The sequence below is a fragment of the Rhea pennata genome, chromosome 3 (genome assembly GCF_028389875.1).
Source record: "Rhea pennata isolate bPtePen1 chromosome 3, bPtePen1.pri, whole genome shotgun sequence".
Taxonomy (NCBI): Eukaryota; Metazoa; Chordata; class Aves; order Rheiformes; family Rheidae; genus Rhea; species Rhea pennata.
In genome coordinates, this window is record NC_084665.1 from 3,365,740 (window position 1) to 3,386,571 (window position 20,832).

A 20,832-nucleotide genomic window follows, 5' to 3' on the forward strand; every position below is an offset into this window, starting at 1 on the left:
TAAATCTGGGTGATGCACAAATCGGTTAAGTAATAGCTCAAAAGAGGTCCAGTGGGGCAAGCCAAGCTGCTAGGAGCACCCTTTTAAAAAAATGATGCATTCAAGTGCTGCAAATAAATACATTTTGACGCCAGATGTGCATGCTAATGCCTATGGGATGGGAAATAGTATTTTAGAAAGCACTGTTTTAGAAAGCTTTGGAGTTGCAGGGTATAAGCTATAGCTGAGCTGCTGGGATCTTTGGGTGCTACAGGGAGGAAAGAGCAGAGGGTGGGAGGGGGTGACTACCTTTCAGCATTTAATGTGGGAAGGACCAGAGTACAGGGTCCCCCAGTACGCAAAAGAGATATTGAAAGCAGAGAAGGATGGAAAGGAGGAGAGGAAAGGAGCTTTAAACTGCCTTATCAGAGGTAGAGGAGAAGAGCTGCTTGATGGACTTTTTATCCTCCAATAGCCTCAAATTAAGACTGGATGTCATCTTGGAAATTTTAATCTTTGGGGATAGCTTTGTTATGCAGGTAGCTACCCCAACTGGATCAGTGCTAGATCATATCTAGCACCTTGGGAGAATTATAGGAATGCAGTCAGAGTATGTAGAGATGCCACGAAGAAGGCTAAGGCCTAGTTGGAATTGAGTCTTGCAAGGAATGTCAAGGACATTAGGAAGGGCTTCTTCAGATATATCAGCAGCAAGAGGAGGACTTGGGAAAATGTGGGCCCACTACTGAATGGGGCGGTGGCCCTGGTGACAAGGGATACAGAGAAGGCAGAATTACTGCTTGCCTTCTTTGCTTCAGTCTTCACTGCTAAGGGCAGCTGTCATGAGTCCTGCAGGCTGGACGTGAGGGAGAAAGTCTGGAGAAGGGAAGTCTTTCCTTTGGTTGAGGAGGATGGGATTAGGGATCTTCTGGGCAGGCTAGACATCCACAAATGCATGGGCCCAGATGGGATGCACCCATGGGTACTGAGGGAGCTGGCAGATGTTGTCGCAAAGCCGTTCTCCATCATCTTTGAAAGGTCCTGGAGAACTGGAGAGCTGTCTGAGGACTGGAAGAAAGCCAGTGTCACTCCAGCCTTCAAAAAGGTCAAGACAGAGGACCCAGGCAGCTATAGGCCAGTCAGCCTCACCTCCATCCCTAGAAAGGTGATGGAACAGCTCATTCCAGACATCTGGAGGAAAAGAAGGTGATCAGGAGTAGTCAGCGTGGATTCTGCAAGGGGGAATCCTACTTAACCAATCTGAGAGCCTTCTCTGATGGAGTGACTGGCTGGGTAGATGAGGGGAGAGCAGTGGACGTTGTGTCCCTTGACTTCAGCAAGGCTTTTGACACTGTCTCCCGTAACATCCTCCTAGAGAAGCTCAGGCAGTGTGCGTTAGATGAGTGGACAGTGAGGTGACTTGAGAACTGGCTGAAAGGCAGAGCTCAGAGGGTCGTCATCAGTGGCGTGGAGTCTAGTTGGAGGCCTGTGGCTAGAGGCGTCCCCTAGGGGTCAGGACTGGGTCCCATCCTGTTCAACTTCTTCATCAGAGATCTGGATGAAGGGACAGAGTGCGTCCTCAGCAAGTTTGCTAATGATACCAAGCTGGGAGGAGTGGCTGACACACCTGAGGGCTGTGCTGCCATTCAGAGAGACCTGGACAGGCTGGAGAGTTGGGTGGAAAGGAACCTTCTGAGCTCCAACAAGGGCAAGTGCCAGGTCCTGCACCTAGGGAGGAATAACCCCATGCACCAGTACAAGCTGGGGGCTGACCTTGTGGAGAGCAGCTCTGCAGAGCAGGACCTGGGAGTGCTGGTGGATGACCAGCAAATTGACCATGAGCCAGCAATGTGCCCTTGTGGCCAGGAAGGCCAATGGTCTCCTGGGCTGCACTGGGAAGACTGTTGCCAGCAGGTGCAGGGAGGTGATCCTGCCCCTCTACTCAGCCCTGAGGAGGCCTCATCTCAAGTCCTGCATCCACTTCTGGGCTCCCCAGGACAAGAGAGACATGGAGCTACTGGAGAGAGTCCAGCGTAGGGCTACAAAGATGATCAGAGGGCTGGAGCACCTGCCCTCTGAGGAATGGCTGCGAGAGCTGGGCCTGTTTAGCCTGGGGAAGAGAAGACTGAGGGGGGATCTTACCAATGTGTATAAGTACCTGAAGGGAGGGTGTCAAGGGGACGGGGACAAACTCTTTTCAGTTGTCCCATGTGACAGGAGGAGAGGCAATGGGCAGAAGTTGAACCACAGGAAGTTCTGCCTGAACGTGAGGGGGAATTTCTTCCCTGTGCGAGTGATGGAGCACTGGAAGAGGTTTCCCAGAGCAGTTGTGGATTCTCCTTCTCTGGAGATCTTCAAAGCCTGCCTGGATGCAACCCTGTCTAACATGCTCTAGGTGGCCCTGCCTGAGCAGGGAGATGGGACTAGATGATCTCCAGAGGTCCCTTCCAAGCTTACTGATTCTATGATTCTATGATCTACTCAAGTCAGGGAAGATTTGAGTAGATACACTTGATTTGCATGCTCAGGCCTCATTCCTCCCTATGGCTCATGTAGAAAATCAAGGCTGGCACTTGTTAGGGAATAGTGTTAGCTAACCTTAGCCTCTCTGCATGGTTTTCTATAGTAGAAGAACAGGTCAATTCTTTTCGTCTTTATTTTGATGATGCTAGTTGGTAAGAAAGGGGAGATAACTGATGCTTGAGAAATGCAGTAAACCGTTGGCCCAAAGTGCTTGGCAGGACAGGAGGGCTGTGTACACCGGCTAGCTGGGGAGAGGACCTGGAGTTCAGGTGGTGCTGACAGATCGATATGAGCCTGTGAAAGGGGAGGATGGGCTGTTTGATTCCTGGGCCATGCCTCTTGCTGTGGCCATCGCTCCCTGATAGCACTGGGGGCCGTTCGCCCTCGCAGATCTGGGAGAGCACATCTGCTGATTAGGAGATGGCTGCCCAGTAGAGCAGGTAAATCACTTCCCCGTTGCTGCTGTTCTGTTACAATCAAGGTATTGCAGAAAAAATGCCCCCAAATGGAGTTGTCTGGTCTCAGAGGAGAGAGACTACTGGGGAACTTTCGCTGATAACTGGGTATTGCTTTTGCTGGTAACTGAGTATCACTTGGCAATGGCTCTGATTTGCCACTTGATCTCTTAGTGGTGTGCAAGGCAGTCTTTTCCTGTGGCTTTGCAGGGCATCCTGCACATGTCATGCTTGTGGCAAGCCTCACCTTGGCTACCTGCTGCCTCTGCCCCACAGCTTTTACCTTTGGGGTCTGCACCTCTCAGCAACTGCTTCTGTTCCCTCTGCCAGGACGGACTCTCTGATGGCAAGACAAAACCGCCCATTTGGAAACACCTGTTTATCCTTCCTGCTCTCCTTTCCTCGGCTCTGATCTCAAACGCTTCCCGTTAGGTGGGGAACCCACTCTGCTGTCATTGAAGGAACTGAGTCTTGGAGCTTTAGATGGCTGGGAAGTGCTGTTCGCAGGTCCCTTCGCTGTGCTGGCAGGCTCAGCTCGTGGGTGGTGAGATTCACAGCACGCTGCTGAGGTGCAGGTAGGCTCAGGAAACCCCTTTCCCCCCCCACTGTGGAAGGGCAAAACTACCTGACAAAAGCCCATCGGATCAAAAGGGTTGGCTTTTTGCAGAGTGCGTTCAGCTGAGCCCCACTCCAGTTCATTTGCACCCGATGTGATACACCAAACAGAGCTGAGTGGATTTGTGCTCATCCTTCGCTCCTGGTAAGGTTTGTTTTGCCTTGTTTACTGCCCAACAGCATCACTTTCAAAGATCAAGTCTCTTCAGGATTTAACCAAGCAGCTTGTATCTGTCTTTTTCTTAAAGACACTCAAAAAACCATTAAAGCAGTGAGCGTGCAAGTCAGGATTAATAAGCAAATGTAATGCCTGGGTCCAGCAGCAAAAACTGCGATTGTAAAGGAGCCAACACCACTCGGAGGATGTCATTGCCCGCTGGCAACCCAGGCCAGTCGTGCTTCGCTGCGATTGTAAGGGATCAAAGTAGGTATTTGCAAATAAAGTCTTGGTTGTTGGATGAAGTTGTTGCTGGTCCGTGGTTTCTGCCGACCTCAGATCAGAGGCTGCAATCCAAGAGAGCTCCGTCTCAGGGCAGTCCTCCTAGGAACCGACGCGCGACTGGTGTCGCTGTTGTCTCTGGTCTTCCTGGCAGGTGCTCAGCCCTGTCCTCCCTGTCGTAGAGATGGCCTAGTTTTCTTTGGCCAGGCTCCTTGCATTTTGCTCCTAACGGTGCTGAAGTATGCCTGGGGAGCAGGGAGCCAGCCCTAGATGATGGGGGCTCCTCCCATCCATCAGGCAGGCACCTGGAAGGGAAAGGTGGACAGAGGTGGGATCTGTTAGTGCAGTGGTGGGGCACGGGGGGCTAAATCTGGACTCTGTCTTAAGGTGTCCAGCCTATGTGGCAGAGAGATCACAGAATGGTTGAAGTTGGAAGGGACCCCTGGAGATCACTTACTCTAACCCCCCTGCTCAAGTGGGTCACCTAGAGCGCGTTGCACAGGATCGTGTTCAGATGGGTTTTGAATATCTCTGGAGAAGGAGACACCACAACTTCTCTGGGCAACCTGTTCCAGTGCTCTGTCACCCTCACAATAAAGCAGTTTTTCCTCATGTTCAACCGCTCCTCCCAGCATGGTATCATCAGCAAACTTGCTGAGGACGCACTCTGTCCCTTCATCCAGGTCACTGATGAATAAGTTGAACAAGACGGGACCCAGAACTGACCCCTGGGGGACACTGCTAGCTACAGGCCTCCAGCTAGACTCTGCAGTACCGATGACAACCCTCTGAGCTCTGCCGTTCAACCAGATATGCAGAGTTCGTTTGTGCTCCCAGCTCCCTGGCTCCTGATCCCTGCCCTGCCCTGCCGTCCAAGCACATACAGAGCAACAGAGCTGCAGTTGCAGTCCAGCAGACCTCTGCAAGCCAAAATTGTTCTGGATAGGAGGGCAGGGATGTAGTGGGAGGCAAGTTCTTGTAGAGCCCATGGCATGGCTCGCTGTGAAAGCACATCCCGCCTGTGCTCTAGGATGTGTTGGTCCTCCAAAATAATCTCCGTGGGAATCCTACTGCAGGCTCCTAGGCAGGAGGTCAGGACAGCTGGCTGTCCCAGTGCTCATGGGCACCACCTTGCCCTTCAAGCCATAAATGCAGCTCTTCTCGTTACGCCTTGGGCCGCTTGGTGGGCTTTTCCTGGCCATGCTGCCCGCTGCAACCAGCCTCCTGGACCTGCGGACCTGCAGTTGCAGGATGCTTCCCATGGGGCTGCCGCCTTAGGGCTCCCTCTGCCAGCTTCCCGTGGTGCTGTGCAAGGGACGAGCTGAGTTACCAGGTCTGCATGGGAACCTTTGCTTTACCTAAGTCACAGGATAAGAGCGGATTTAAGTGCTTTGGTTTATAAATAAACAGCACTTGTGACCAAGGTAGATTTAAGCAGAGCTAGCAACAGCCCTACTTGGGAAGGGATCTGTCCACTACATGGGCTGCTGTTGGACTTCCTGTTGTATGCTAATCCCTTAAGCCTGCTTTAGCTCTGTTAATTTTCCTTCTTTCCTTTTTTTTTCCCCAATGAGCTGCCTCAGTGGCGCATGAATGCCAGCGTTGCTCGACCGAGCTCGTGCCTGCGGCTGGGCTGAGCAGTCAGGCTGTCTTCCGAGTGCCGGGTACCATGTGGCAGGGCCCCAGGGATGGTGGTGCCTGAATGCGTCCCCTTCTCTCTGTCTTACAGGCTCTGCAGTCTGCGCCTGAAGAAGCTCACAGTGCTAAAAGAGCTGGACAAAGAGCTGAGCTCCGTGCTCATCGCTGTGAAGATCCAGGTAGGCTCCTCTCCTTGATGCTGTCCCATGGCAACAAGCCCGTCTTTGTGCCCTCTGTAAGGATGTGCTAGCCTGTGCACACCTAGCTGTGTGCCAGTCGCTGTGTTGGCTGGCACCCTTGGTGGTGATGGTGGGGGGGGGGCTCCAAGGCAGGTGGGAGTGATGCCCCAGGGCCAGCAGCAGCCACCTGGTGCTGCTGGCAGCAGGAATGTCTGGTTAGGCCTCTGCTATGGGACAGAGTGCTCCCACCTGCACTGGGTGCCTCAGCTAGCTTCTGCCTCTGGAGCTGCTGCTGGGAGCTCAGCAGCCCCTACCCATCCTGCTCTCGACCCCTTGGCCAGGCTCAGCACCTGATGGCTTCTGGCAGTGTCCTATGTCTACATGGCCTCCCTGGGGAGCCCACAAGTGAAGGGTGCGAAGCGGGGAGGGTGACAAAGCTGGGCGAGGGATCAAGTGCCTCTGTGGGTGGCTTCTGCTGACATTGGCACCTTGTGTGATCTTACCATTGCCTGCGCTGTCCCCTCCCTTTCTCTGCGTGGCCTGGCCTGGCAAGGCACCTCCACTTTGTCCTGGGCAGAGGAAAGAGCTTTGTCACCGAGGGGAGAGGCTCTTTGACCCCGTCCTGCCCCTTCCTTCCCTGCCTCTGGCAGCAGGGAAGAGATGACCCCGGTGTACAGACACATCCTCTCCGTCTGCCAGAGTACAGCAAGGAAGCAAGCTGCCTCTCGAATGTGGTGTCCCCGCAGTGTCTCCCTTGCCCAGCAGGAACGCCGGTGCCCTTTCTTCGTTCTTGTCAGCTGGCGGAAAAGCTGCTGATCCCATTGAAACACCGGGGGTGGGGGGAAGCTCAGCAGCTTTGTGCGCCCGCGGAGCTCTTTGTGCCACACACGTTAGAAGCTAAATCCTGGATTAGCACTTGAAGCTGCTGTATTAATGGAACTCTGGGAGCTGGCGTTTGCCTTCATGGCAGACCTGGTTCACTTGCCTAGGAGAGTCTGGAAGCAAAATGCAAAAAAATGTGGGGCTTGGAGGAAGAGGAGGAGCAGAACCCTGTGGTCCACGTGCTGCTGGTCAGGCCTTTCCATCACTATGTATGGTGTTATTCAGGAGAGCTGGAAGCACTGGGCTGTGCCTCCCAAGACATCTGCCCCTCTGACACAGGCATTGCCAAGGAAACAGCCCAAGCAGGAGAGGGCTGTTGACCCCTTGAAGCAAGGGAGCAATCGAGGTTGGGCTGACACCTGAGGGTGGAGGCCAGAAAGCAGCTGGGTGCTGGGTGGCTCCCATGCAGCTGGGAGGGCTGGGCTGTGTCACTGTTCCTGTTACCTCCTGCACTAGCTGCCCGGGCTGTCTGTTCTCCTCTTCCTCCTCCTCCTCTGGGGCTTCTCTGCAGACCCTTGTTATACTGGGGCTGGCATATGCTGTGCATGTGTGTCCTCAGCTGCATCCTCCCTCGTACGCTGCAAATGTGAGACTGCGGAAGAGGCTGCTCAGCAGGACCTCAGCTCTTTCAGACAGATCCCCCTGCCCCATTCCTGCTGTGGGCCCCACGCTGTATCCTGCAGGCACAGGAGGCTAACAGGCCTCAGCAGGGACTGTTTGAGACCATGTGGGCTCCTCCGTATGGGGCTGCTCTCCCTGCCAAGTAACCAAGGTTGCATTCGAATGAGGGCCTCGGCTCGAACGTGCTTACCTCCTCTCTGTGTGGCCACGTGCCTGCGGCCACCTGTAGGCATAGGCTACCCACAAAGCTGAAGAAAACTGGAGGAGAAGGCTGAAGCCACACCAGCCTGTGGCTCCACACTCATTGCGGGAGCACGGCAGGCTTGTGTGCCTCCCTGATCTGCTTCCACCTGCAGAGCTGGGGACTGCTGAGCCCTCCTGGAAGGCAGATGGGAGCTGTAGGCAGCATCAGCACAGGCTGCCTACAGAACGGCCTCAGATGGATCCATCCCTCTTGTGCCTCTCCTAGGTAACGAGTGAGTCATACTAGCAAGAGGCTGTTTGAAGGCTGTCTGGTGAGTGTTGCCATCTCCATCTTTTGGATGGAAACAGAAGACGTGTGTAATTTGTGGAGAACCTGCAAGTTCCTAAGGAAACAGCGGGGACCTAGCAAAAAAGGGCAGATAGATTTTCTCTTATTTCAGTAGTGGTTTTGCTGGGTTGAAGTAAGGCCTATTGGGAAATTGCTGCTCTGAAGGGCAGATTGTATGGAAACAGAGCTCTGACCCTGCCTGATGGTGGAGCTTGCTTGAGGATGACAACCCTAGTGAAGGAGACAGTCCACTAGATGAATGTATGGGACCCGAAGGATGGTGTAAACCTGTCTAGAATATCTACTGTCCTTCTTACAGCAATTGTGCCCTTCTGGTCGTAAAGGACAACTTCCAAATGTTGTATGTGCCATCTGCTCCTTCATCTAAGAAGACCTCTGACAAAAGGTTAAGGGAAGATTTTTATGTCTACTAAACATAGTTATTCATCAAGGAGAAAATTTCTTATATGCCTTGGTCACATTTCCCAGAGGTGATTTGAATACTTAGAGTCCTAAATCAGTGACTTCTAGTGAGATAAGGTCTAGACTGCTGTGGAAAGAGAACTTACTCTCATATCCCTTGAGTGTTTTTTAAACCTTTACCCCTTGTTATTTGTTTTAACAGCTTGGAGATGTCATAGAGCATTTTCTACTGTGTACGGTTCAGCGTGGCATTAAGGCACCCAGATGTGCCTGCTTCAGCTCTGTAAAGGTGCAGAAAACAGTCTTGGCTGCTTAACTGTGTTTACAGTGTGAAGGGAAATGTGGCCCTTGACTTGGCAAAGGGAATTCCTGTGATTCAGAAGCACCTGATCTTGGACCATGAATAGAGGAAACGAAAGAGGTCAGCTTGTCCCAGCGCTCACAGAGCTTGCAGCTCCCGTGATGGTTGCCATGAAAGGGATGTGAGCTCCCTGGCACCTGCTTGCAGGGATGTGGCTGGTGACTCAAGTTCAACCCTTGGCACAGCAGAGGAGGGGTGATGCCACCAGCCCCTGCGTGGTGGACCAAAGCCTGTGCTACAAGATGGGCCAAGGCTTGGCTGCAGGCAGCTGAGAAGCTCTCTTGCCTGTGCCAGGCCTGCCTTCTGCCCAAGCCCTATGCCCTGCAGCGAGGCAGATTTTTCATTCCTTGCCATACTTGAAAGGTACTCTCAGGGTCTTCTGTCTACACCTCGCTCATGCTTTGTTTCTAATCTTTCTGCAACCACTTGCAGTATTTTTACTCCTATCTGAGCAATCCCAGCTACCCCCTAATTAACTAAATTTGCTGATGATATTTAATGAGCTGTTTTCTCCCAAAATGCTCCTGTAACTGAATTCTGGGCTGTGCTTTGCTGTCTGCCTTGGCCTAGTCTCTGGATGTGGAATTGAGGAGGAGCCTATTCTTCCTTCAGGTCTGCCTGCTGGGTCTGACTTTTCTCACAGTCTCTGAGGAATGCTGCTTGTCTTGATCTAGCTTGGCCAGTACCTGTATCAGCCTGTGCCCAGTATCAGTTTGGCAGCAATAGTCCCTTCCATCTCCTTGTCCAGTGCTGTTAGCTGGCCTGCAAGCAGGACTCACTACAGGGACATTTGCAGCAGGACACCCTCTCCGATTCCCTGGGCTCTCCAGCCACCTTGGGCCAGGCTCAGGACTGGCACAGACCCTCCCACTTCAGGGACCTCTCTCTCTGCTCTATTTTCTGCTCTGTCCTGCCTTGCTCTTCTGCCTTCAGTGGACAAGGGGTAAGGGCAAAGCTCTCCTGGTTCAGTCAACATGCAGGCCCCAGCCTGTGCTCCAGACTGAGGGTAGTCCAGGGCTTGGAGCAGGGCTCCAGGGCTTTGTGAGCTCACCTTGCCTCCAGGTTTGGGGCAGCAGAGCATTTTCCTTGGCTAGAGCCTCCTGCAGCCATACCCTCTCCAGCAAACTGGGGCTTGGGAGTCATGGACCTGAGTATGGTAGTGAAAGCCCATATACATTTTCAGTCTATCAGGTAGTGCAGATCTGTGACCAGAACCTCTCCGTATTGCTTTTCACTTTCTTGACAGTCTTTGTCATCTGTGATCTTCACTGTAACAGTCTGATACTTCAGTTTTCCTGTTGTATTGGTGGTGATATTCAAGTGTGCTGAGCAATCAGTTCTGCCTGACATTACTCAAACTGCGGAAGAGCTGAGCTACATCCCATGTGCAGGGATGCATTGGGTTGAGTATCTCTAAGGATGGAGAACCATCAGTCTCTTGGTTCTGCCCCAGAGTTTGGCTGCCCTCATGGGGAAAAAAAATCTAATTGGTATTTCGCATGTTCTAGTTTGTCCCCGTTGCTTCTCATCCTATCCCTATGCACCTCTGAGAGGAGTCAGGTTCTGTCTTCTCTGCATTCTCCTATGAGACAGCTGTGGGCAGCAATAAAACCTCTCTTTACCTTCTTTCTTTCCAGCTAACCAAACCCAGCTCTCCCAGCCTCTGCTTGTACATCCTGTGCTGCAGACTCTGGTGTCTTCTGTTGGACTTGCTCCAGTCTGTCAATGTCTTTCTTATTACTAGAAAGCCTAAACTAGTCCCAGGATCCAGTTGTGGTGTCATCAGTGCTGAACAGAGGGAAGAAATCCCTTTCCTGTCCTGCTGCCTACACACTTGCTAACACAGCCCGGGGCTGTGGTTGGTGGCATTGGTGCAGCAAGAAGGGCACGCTGCTGCCATAGGGGCAACTTGTTGTGTCCCCCAGGATCCCCTGGTCACTTTCTACCAAGCTGTCCCTGAGCCTGTGCTGTTGCCTGAAGTTACTCTGTTCTGGGCCAGGGCTTTGCTTTTGTTTTTTGTTGAACTTTTTGAGGTTTGTGTGAGCCCCACTGGAAACCCCATATCTGTTTAATTGTGGCAAAGCTGGTTTCTGCTGAGTGGCTCCTTGAGGTGATCACTGTCCCTACAAGACGTGTAAGTGCCATTTGTTTCATGAAATATAGAGTCTCTTGCGGGGTGAGCATGAGTTTTAGGTAGTGGCTCTACCTTGCTGAGCCTCATGCATTTGCAGTGCAATATCTAGCTCCTTTTCTGCCTCATCTGCTCAGCACTATGCTCCAGGGTGCCTAAAGAACTGATCCTCTGACTGGACTTAGATGTTATGATCTCTTTTTCTTTGTGTGACCATGCAGGCCTGGTATCTCACAGGACGTAGTCTCAGCCACGTGGCAGCTTGCCAGGTCATTGCACCCATAAAGAACTGGCCCACACCTAAGAAGTGCTGCAGTTTAAGGATCTCAAGGTTCCACTGCTCTTCCCTTCTCCCTCCACTGTGATAACGAACCAGTCTTCATCCGAGCTCTTGCAATGCTGTGTGGGTGTGCATCGGTGTTTCACTAAGGGCCAAAGCCTGGGGCTGGAGCTGGGGTGTGTTACTCCCGTAACGGTGAATGATAATCACATGCAGGGTTGCAGCATTCATGAAACCTTCATGAACTGGACACACAACACAGACTGTTGTCAACCTTCGCTTGCTGTACTCTGTCCCCATCTTTGGGAAAAACAAATATACCAGTATGTGTGATTTGAAGAAAGACTGAATCTTTGGAGGCAAGTCTCTCTGGAACAAACAGCAAGTATTAAATGTGCCAAAGTAAATAGTTAGTGTAGTAATGACCACCTCTTATTGAAGAAGGGCTCAGGAATGAAGAGCCAGTGTGTTCTTGGCTTGGAGAGCTCACAGATAGTGATGGGGATCAGATCCTCTTCTTCAGGTTTAGGAAGCCCTTGCACGTGGAAAGCCTCACTCCTGGGACAGTTGCTGAGGATGGTGTTGCAGATGGCTCAGGCTGGGCCCCTGGGGAAGCAAGGAGAGTTTCTTTAGAGCCTGTCTTTGCTACAGCATCCATGAGAACTGTAATGCTGCATCACTGCAGGATGGGTAGGCCTTTTTTGGCTCCCCTCTATAGGTTTTTTTTCTTGCTAACCTGAATAACACCAGCAATGGAGGTGCAAGAAAGGCCTTCAACCTGAGCCACCTGGGCTTGCTGATCCTTACTAAAGTCCCCATCAGCAGAGCTTCCTGGGTGCTTGCTGGATGGGTGAAAAATGACTTTGCCCATTTCACAGAATCACATAATTGGTAAGGTTGGAAGGACCTCTGGAGATCCCATCTCCCTGCTCAGGCAGGGTCACCTAGAGCGTGGTAGACAGGGTTGCATCCAGGCGGGCCTTGAAGATCTCCAGAGAAGGAGACTCCACAACTGCTCTGGGCAACCTCTTCCAGTGCTCCATCACTCGCACAGGGAAGAAATTCCCCCTCACGTTCAGACGGAACTTCCTGTGGTTCAACTTCTGCCCATTGCCTCTCCTCCTGTCACATGGGACAACTGAAAAGAGTTTGTCCCCGTCCCCTTGACACCCTCCCTTCAGGTACTTATACACATTGGTAAGATCCCCCCTCAGTCTTCTCTTCCCCAGGCTAAACAGGCCCAGCTCTCGCAGCCATTCCTCAGAGGGCAGGTGCTCCAGCCCTCTGATCATCTTTGTAGCCCTACGCTGGACTCTCTCCAGTAGCTCCATGTCTCTCTTGTCCTGGGGAGCCCAGAAGTGGATGCAGGACTTGAGATGAGGCCTCCTCAGGGCTGAGTAGAGGGGCAGGATCACCTCCCTGCACCTGCTGGCAACAGTCTTCCCAGTGCAGCCCAGGAGACCATTGGCCTTCCTGGCCACAAGGGCACATTGCTGGCTCATGGTCAATTTGCTGGTCATCCACCAGCACTCCCAGGTCCTGCTCTGCAGAGCTGCTCTCCACAAGGTCAGCCCCCAGCTTGTACTGATGCGTGGGGTTATTTCTGCTGAGGTGCAGGACCCTGCACTTGTCCTTGTTGGAGCTCAGGAGGTTCCTCTCCACCCAACTCTCCAGCCTGTCCAGGTCTCTCTGAATGGCAGCACAGCCCTCAGGTGTGTCAGCCACTCCTCCCAGCTTGGTATCATTAGCAAACTTGCTGAGGACGCACTCTGTTCTTTCATCCAGGTCATTGATGAGTAAGTTGAACAAAAACAGTTCAACATTTCTTTCCTCCTTGCTTACTGCAGGGATATAACTGTGGTCTCTGTTCCTCTGCCACTTCCTTGCCCATGGCACAGCTTCTCATGCCACTCACAGAGAAGGCAAGAGGAGCTTGGGGCTCTTACTTTGCATTTATCTAGGAATCAGCTAAGCTATTGGAGAGTCTCTGGTCACAGATGACTTGGGATCCTGCTGGCCATGGCATCTGTTAGGATCAGACTGGGAAGTGTGTGGGGATGCAGCAGGATCCTGAGAGACAGTCAGATATATGGAGAGAGATCCTGTTCCTTTGGATATTTGCATCTATTTGCTTAGCTTGACGCATCTACTCACTTGCCCACAGCTTAAATTAAGAAGTGCTCAGAAAGACAGTGATAACTGATTTGCAAGAACTGATGTGCTAGACTACCCCATGGCCTCCCCAGCCCAGTGTGTTGGCTTCCTGGCCCAGGCCTGGGGATGCAGGAGAGAGCTCCTTGTACTTGGAGCTGTTCCCACAGACCTCCAGGGACACAGCTGGTGGGCCTGGGCCTACTGATGAGTCCCTGAGTTGTGCTGTCCTGTAACCAAGAGGGTCTGGTGCACACAGACAGCATTCTTCATCCCCCAAATTGTTGAGTTTCTCTGAGTCAACAGCAAAGCCCTAGAGAGAGAGATAATAAAGATGGGACAGAAGAAAAGGGGAAAGCATAGGACAAGCTATATTGATGGAGTGCCTCGCTTCCTGCCCTCCCAAGGCGGAGAAACTTTTCTGTGTGTGGACAGCTAAGAACTCTTGCCTGAGGAAGAATAAACCTCATGAAGTTCAATAAAGGGAAGTGCAATAAATCCATGCACCGGTACAGGCTGGAGACTGACCTGTTGGAAAGCAGCTCTGCGGAGAAGGCCTTGGAGATCCTGGTGGACAACAGGTTGACCATGAGCCAGCAATGTGCGCTTGTGGCAAGGAGGCCAATGATATGCTGGACTGCATTAGGCAGAGCATTGCCAACAGGTGGAGGGAGGTGATCCTGCCCCTCTCCTCAGCCCTGGGGAAGCCACGTCTTGAGTACTGTGTCCACTTCTGGGCTCCCCAGTATGAGAGAGACATGGAGCTACTGGAGAGGGTCAGAGTAGGGCTACTAAGATGATTGATGAAAGGCATGGAGCATGGAGGAAGGGCTGTGAAAGCTGGGACTGTTCAGGCTGGAGAAGGGAAGGCTCCAGGGGGGACCTTACCAATGTTTATAAATATCTGAAGGGAGAGTGTAAAGAGGATGGGGCCAGATGGTTCTCACTGGTGCCCAGAGACAGGACAAGAGGCAATGGACACAAACTGAATCACAGGAAATTCCATCTGAACGTGTGGAAAACTTCTTTATTGTGAGGGTGACAGATCACTGGAACAGGCTTCCCAGAGAGGCTGTGGAGTCTCCATCCCTGGAGATACTGAAAAGCCATCTGAACATGGTCCTAGACAATGTGCTCTAGGTGACCCTGCTTGAGCAGGAGAGTTGGAGTAGATGGTCTCCAGTGGTCCCTTCCAACCTCAACCATTCTGTGACTCTATGAAAGTAGGAACAGTTTTCTGTGAGACCAGCTGGGCAAGCAGGGGGAACCCAGTTACCTTTGGGCATCACACCCTGGGCCCACAGTGCCATCCTACCAGCTGCACTTGGACTGGGGCCTGCAGAGGGCCCATTTGCTGTGGGATGGGGAAAAATGCTGCAGGATCGATGCCTTTCCTGGCTGGACTGTGTGTTAGCGCCCTCTCCCTCCTGCGCTGGCACTGTCTGTTTGGCTCCCTCGACACATTCTGGCCCCAATGGTGTCCCTCTCAACTGTGTCTGTGTGTCCTGGGTACGAGGACTCAGATGAAGCAGAGCAGACTTCAGACTAGCAAGTTTTCCCTTGCAGATGGGCTGAGAGAAGAGGTCTTCAGCAGCTCGGTAGAAACTGCAAGCTTTCGTGGAGCTGACTGGTGTGTGTAAGGTGGCTCTGGGAGATGAAACAGGGCTGAACCAAGGCATCAGTTCTTTCCTGTGGACTGTGGACACCATTTGCTTTGTGTGTGCTGTGCAGCCAAGTCTGTGGCTGAGATGCTCTGGCTTAGCTGTGTGCATCTCCCAATCTTGTTGCAGGGTTCAAAGCGAGTTCTGAGATCCAATGAATATGTCCTCCCACCAGGCGGCCTGATGGAGACAGAGCTGGAGCTGACGTTCTCCCTGCAGGTATCTTGCAATGCCCCTTTTCCCTGGCTTTTTGGCATTGCTGAGATCATAGTAGCAAAGAGACTTGCTGCTGGCCAGCTGCTGCAGGTGCTTTAGGGGGTTGATTTGCTGGGCAACTTGGACTCGGAGAAGGATGTGGAGTGCAGGTGCCCTTTGAGGGGTGCTTCAAAGGTCAGTAGGTCAGACCGTACTGTCCATCAGTCTTGAGGAAGGCTCCCATGTGATTCCATATCCCTATGCTTTCCTTCCCCAGTACCCACACTTCCTCAAGAGAGATGGCAATAAACTGCAGATTATGCTGCAGCGGAGGAAGAGGTACAAGAACCGCACAATTCTGGGCTACAAGACCCTTGCAGTAGGCATCATTAACATGGCCGAGGTAAGGGGCTCATTGTGGCCTCCCCATGCCAGTGCTGGGAAGGGAGCTGGGCTGGCCAGGGGCTGCTGGACTGATGGGCTGTGAGTCCTCTGGCTTGTCAGCCAGCCATGAGGCTGATGGGATGGGCTGCTGGCCACCACCGTGTCACCCTGGCAGAAGGCTTGTCTCTCTGTCCAGGTGATGCAGCACCCAACGGATGGAGGGCAGCTGCTGGGCCTCCACAGCAACATGAAAGATGTGAACATCCGAGTGGCTGAAATCAGCATCTACTCTTTGTCTAGCCAACCCATTGACCATGAGGACGGGAGCGTCCCCTCAGGTCCTAAAATCAAAGCTTCAGGTACGTTGATGTTCACCACAGAACAGATGTTTGCGGCAGGACATGGGTGATGGAGCATGCCTCCAAGCACCTGCCAGCAATGCTAAGCATTTCTCTGGAGCCAGGTATCAGTCCAGGGAAATGCTGTGCTCTCTGTTTTCAGATCGCTCCCCAGACATCGATAACTACTCTGAAGAAGAGGATGACAGCTTCTCCTCAGAGCAGGAGGCCAGCGATGATGCCGTCCAGGGCCAGGTAAGGGGGTCTGGCAGTGTGGCTCATGCCTTGGCCCCATCTCTGGAACAAGGAGTAGGGATTGAGGGTCTCCATCACCCTGAGCCCTCTCATCTCTCATGCAAATGTTTGTCACGGTTTCAGGAAAAAGAAAACCACACTATCTAACAGTGGGAATGACTGAGCTGTTGTCAGACTCATAGTGGGGCAGGGGGCTCTGGAGGGCAGTAGTGGACCTGGAAGACCTTTAGGTCTCTCCCATGTGTCCTTGGAGAGGTCTTGTTTGCAGCATAAAACTGCTGCTGCGCCCCCTCCACCTTGCACCACTGATGGTCTCTCCTGTCTTCCTGTGAGCACGACCAGAGGTTGTCTTGAGCTGCCCTCTCTTGGAGAAAAAGAGAGCAGAGGTTTTAGGAAGAGGTACAGGCTGGGTCTGAAAATGGTCAGAGGTGGCAAACCCACCTCAGCCCTGTGATGAGTTGTGCCTGTGCCGTCTGCTGTCCTTTTGTGGTGCCTACAAGTAACGCCAAAAGAGCCTTGTGATAGCATGTTAATCAGGCACAGAGGCAAAATCTGGTCGGTTCAGGGTCCTCTGTGTTACCTGCCCCATCAGACTGGGCTAACACATCAGGGCCCCACGTCCCTGGGAGCTATGTGTGTCAGTCAGGCTGATCCCTGGAGGGACACTCTTGTGTGGCCTGGGTTTCTTGTTTGGCTTGAGCTGAGTCCTTGGCTTCCCTTCCGGTGCCAAAGGCTTGTCTTTGCTGTTGCTGTGTGCAATGGAGTGTGCTGCACTCTCTGAAGTAGCCCTGGAAAGGGGAGGCCAGGAGAGCAATGCAATGGCTGTGGGCAGGCAGGCAAGCGGGGAGTTTTCGGTTACGGTAAGAACTGCATGCGGAAGGTTGCTGCCTCTCCTATGAACCTTGGTGACACACGTCTGCCTGGAGGGATCTGGGGACAAGAGTGCTAGAGAAAAAGATTTTTGGTGGGAGGATGCTAAGGAGGGGGAAGTGAGCAGCAAGACTCTGGCAGCAGAGTGGGCCCCCAACCTTTTCAAAATGGTGGCAAACATGGAGTGAGGGACTCCCAGGAGTTGCTGCCCCCTGAACTCTGAGTGGCTCTGATGTGCTGTGCCCTCTCACCTGCAGGATCTGTTTGATGAAGAGGATGACTTGAGAAAAACAAAGAAGGCTAGGAGGAAAATGATCCGAACCACGTCAATGATCAGAGTAACATCAGCGTTTCCAACATGATTAAAGAGATGGAAGGGACTGACTTCCTCCCCCTCTTGCAGGGAGTGTAGGGTGGAGTGGACTTGGGGGGTGCAGACTGCCAGCCCGTTCCTACTCGGGAGGGGAGCTCCCAAGGGTCTGAGCCCTCGCTTGTCCCACCAGGCACTAGAGGAGACTGAGGGACAGAGCCCTTGGCCCTCAGAAAAAGGGACAAGCCTCTTGCCATTACTAAGTTAGCTGGTAGCTCACAGTCCTGCACGTGCTTCAAGCCATGCCCCAGCTCGTGGCCCATACCATGCTTAGTTCAACTTTGTGTAGGTAATGCTCTGTGTGCAACACAGTTTTGACTCGCTGCTGTGACATGATCTCTCCTCTTTCCCTCCCTGAGGAAGCAAAAGACAGGCGTGAGGAAGCCTGAACCATTAGCAGCTCTTTTGCCTGCCAGCAGGAGTGAGCTGTTCGACCACCCCCCTCCACACACACACACACACACACACACACAAACACACACACACACACACACCGGTCTCTAAATACCTCCTTGTCCTCACCCCCCTCAGCCTAGTATGTCCTTGGGCAGATCCTTTCTGAGTTCATTCCCAGCCTTTTCTTGCCTATAGACAGCCTTCCTCAACCAGATGGTCTGGGGAGAAAGGGGATTTAAATGGAGGGAAAGTGCTATTCTAGGCTGAGGCAGAGAGTGTGAGTCCCTGTACCCGTCCTCATGCCCAGATACAGTGGGTTCCAGCAGAGCCTGGATTTAATCCAACTCCTACAGCAAATTTATGGAGCTATGGAGATCATAGCTATGATCACATTATAGGCTGTGGACTCAGAAGGGAGCCAGCAGACTGTTAAAGTGGGCAGCTGTGGTAGCACATCAGTCATCTTGTAGCTAGATTTGATAGTTTTGTTAATCTTATTTCTCTCCTTTCCCCCCCCCCCCCCTTTTTTTTTTGTTTCAGCAACCAAACTTCAAGCAAAAATTTGTGGCTTTGCTTAAGAGGTTTAAAGTGACGGAGGAGGTAAGAAGCAGGACTCCTGCTCCACCTGCCAGTATCACCTGCAGATGTCAGATGCTGGTTTCAGCTCACTGAGAGTGCAGGGCTGGTGCTGCAGGTGCTCAGGGATACTTGGAAAAGGAGATGTGATGGTGACAGCCTGTCACCAAAGGTGATGTGAGACATGGCACAGATTTGGCCTTTTCCAAAAGCCTTGAGAGGGCAGCTCTGAGCCTAACTTTCAAACCAAAAACACCTTCCAAGAAAGCCTGCCTGGGGAGAGGGGACAGGTTTGAAGGGATACTGGCTCTGCACTAGGGAGCTGGCGTTGCAAGGGCCACACTTGTCCTGTTCACCACTGAAGACAGGCATTAATGCAGGTGCAGGGGTGACTGACTTTGCCTGGGAGCCTGCACTGAATGGTAGCACAGCCAGCAGAGGTTCTCTCAGATGTCCTAACTGCAGTGAGTGTGGATGCCTGATGTATTGTGCTCATGGCATCCACCTTTGGCATAATGACAATGTCATCTGCTCCTTCCACAGGTTGGATTTGGCTTTCTGTACATTGGCAGGGGAAGGTGAGGTGTGAGCAGTGCCATGGTGTGCCTCGAGGCTGGGAGGGAGTCTGTACCTGCCTGGCCCAAGTTGCAGGGTGACTCCTTTTTCTCCGGGTTGGTACAACAGGTCCTGGATTCTGACCCTGTGGACCAGACCCAAGAGGTAGAGGAAGACCTGGGCTTGCTCTATGACAGCCTGGAAGAATGCAACAACAGTGACAGCGGCCCGGAGATTGAGGACAACGAGAGCGTGCACAGCACCCCCAAGCCCACCCTGAGGTAAGTGTTGCAGGGAGCCATAGGCCAATCACACAGTCTGGAGAACCTGGAGAAATGTCCTCCAACACTTGTCTTTTGCTTGAGCTGATGCAGGCGCTATCCCATCTCCACTTCCATCCCCATCAGCAACTTCATCCTCTGTTGACACCACTGAGCTCTTCACCTCAAGGCCGTAGATCACTTGCATGATCTGTTTAAAGAAATCAGGATTCCCCGCTAAAACTGGGTTTCCTCATATTTAGTCTCATTTTATTTCCTCACAGTCCACCATCTAACACTCTTCCTAGTCTGCTGGAAGAGTATCTACTTGATCTAAGCGTGCTGATGTTCCAAGCTCTCACATCTCTCTGCTAACAGTCCTGGCCTTCTCAGGCTCTCCACAGTGAAGCATCTACATCTTCTGAGCACCTTGTCCCCTGACTATAAATAGGGCTTGTCCCTGAGTCCCTGCAGGATCTGCAAGCTGTGTTCTCATCCTGTGAGGAGACATGCAACTATCTACAGTCAGTGTTGTCCCTCATGCCATTCCCAAGGTGCCTAGTGGCTTGACTTGTACTGCCAAGCAGTGCTGCCTTGGCACAGAGGTCTCCAGTGGATACTGCAGTGAAACCAGGCTTTTCTCCCACACGACCTGAGTTCGCCTGGCCTCTCTGCTCATGGCTGTTGTGTTTCCATGCTGTCCTTTTGTGAGAAACTCACTAAAACTTTTTTTGAGAAGTCGAATGCATATCCCTTTATTTTCTCCTACTTGGCTGCCTCACAGTGCCCTGAGTCTCTTCTAGCCAAGCCAAACTTCTTTGTCATTCTTTTCTCTGGCTCAGTATTTAAGTACAATTTGGATCAATCTGAATTCCTGCTGAAGGTACTGAGCGGGGATAGCAGACTTAACCTGCCCCAGGCAAACTATTTGAAATGAAATCTGCTGGATTCATGGACCCACAGGGCACTGGGAAGGAAACAGGAGCCTAGAGAGAAGTTGTGTCTTCCAGAAACCCACAAATGGTTGTGAAGGAGATAGCAGGTGTGTGAGCAAGGGAGAGCTACTTAAGTGATCTGCTTGGATCTCCAAAAGGAGATTCACATGCTCTTGTCATGGGCGGCTTTAAGGAAGCTAAAATGCTGTGGAAGAAAGAGGAAGGTCTTTGTGTGGACAGATAATGGTTTAAAGCCCAGGATGCAAAGGTTAGAAGTGAGCTGTCATTCCTAGTAGAGGAGAGAGGACAGCAGAGGAGCCTGAACGGTTGTGTGTGAGGCCTTTCCTGTTCAGCACGATTGTGTGGGAGTCAGGAGAGTGAGGGAGCAGGGAGGTGGCTGAGGTCACCAGTAGTGCTTGGAGCAGGAAGCCACTATGCTGAAGCACTGCAGATGACATTCAATTTAGAAAAATATGACACAAATGTAGAGGAGGAAAACCAGTCCTAGTTTTGCATATATGAACAGTATAAAACAATGTAAACTATAAGAAAGATCTATTGAGAGTGTTAAATATAAAACTGCTCCCTCTGTTTCTTCAATCCCTACCCGCAAATGTCTAGTCAGTGGGAGAACCTTCTAGAGAAGTGCTGATATGTGCTTGCCCTGTCCCTAGACCCTGGGCTGCTTTTCAGCCTGTTTGCAAAGTGTCCCTAGCCTGGCTTGTTCTCTGTTGTCTCAGTTTCTGGCAGCATTGCCTGTGGATATCCCCTTGAATTCTCATTCACTGAGTTTGTACTTCCAGGTAGACATGGGAGCCAAGTTCCTTG

General features: G+C 52.1%; 1 protein-coding gene across 2 annotated transcripts in view; it reads left to right on the forward strand.

The window, feature by feature from the left end:
- Nucleotides 1-20,832, forward strand: part of LOC134138136 (phosphofurin acidic cluster sorting protein 1-like) — a 70,764-nt gene that overhangs the window by 41,157 nt on the left and 8,775 nt on the right. For both annotated transcript variants that reach the window (XM_062571384.1, XM_062571385.1), the window contains exons 2-9: nt 5,741-5,828; nt 15,000-15,089; nt 15,343-15,468; nt 15,646-15,808; nt 15,951-16,042; nt 17,170-17,250; nt 18,219-18,278; nt 18,939-19,090. In XM_062571384.1, coding sequence (XP_062427368.1) covers nt 5,741-5,828; nt 15,000-15,089; nt 15,343-15,468; nt 15,646-15,808; nt 15,951-16,042; nt 17,170-17,250; nt 18,219-18,278; nt 18,939-19,090 — 852 coding nt within the window. The remainder of the gene's footprint in view (nt 1-5,740; nt 5,829-14,999; nt 15,090-15,342; nt 15,469-15,645; nt 15,809-15,950; nt 16,043-17,169; nt 17,251-18,218; nt 18,279-18,938; nt 19,091-20,832) is intronic.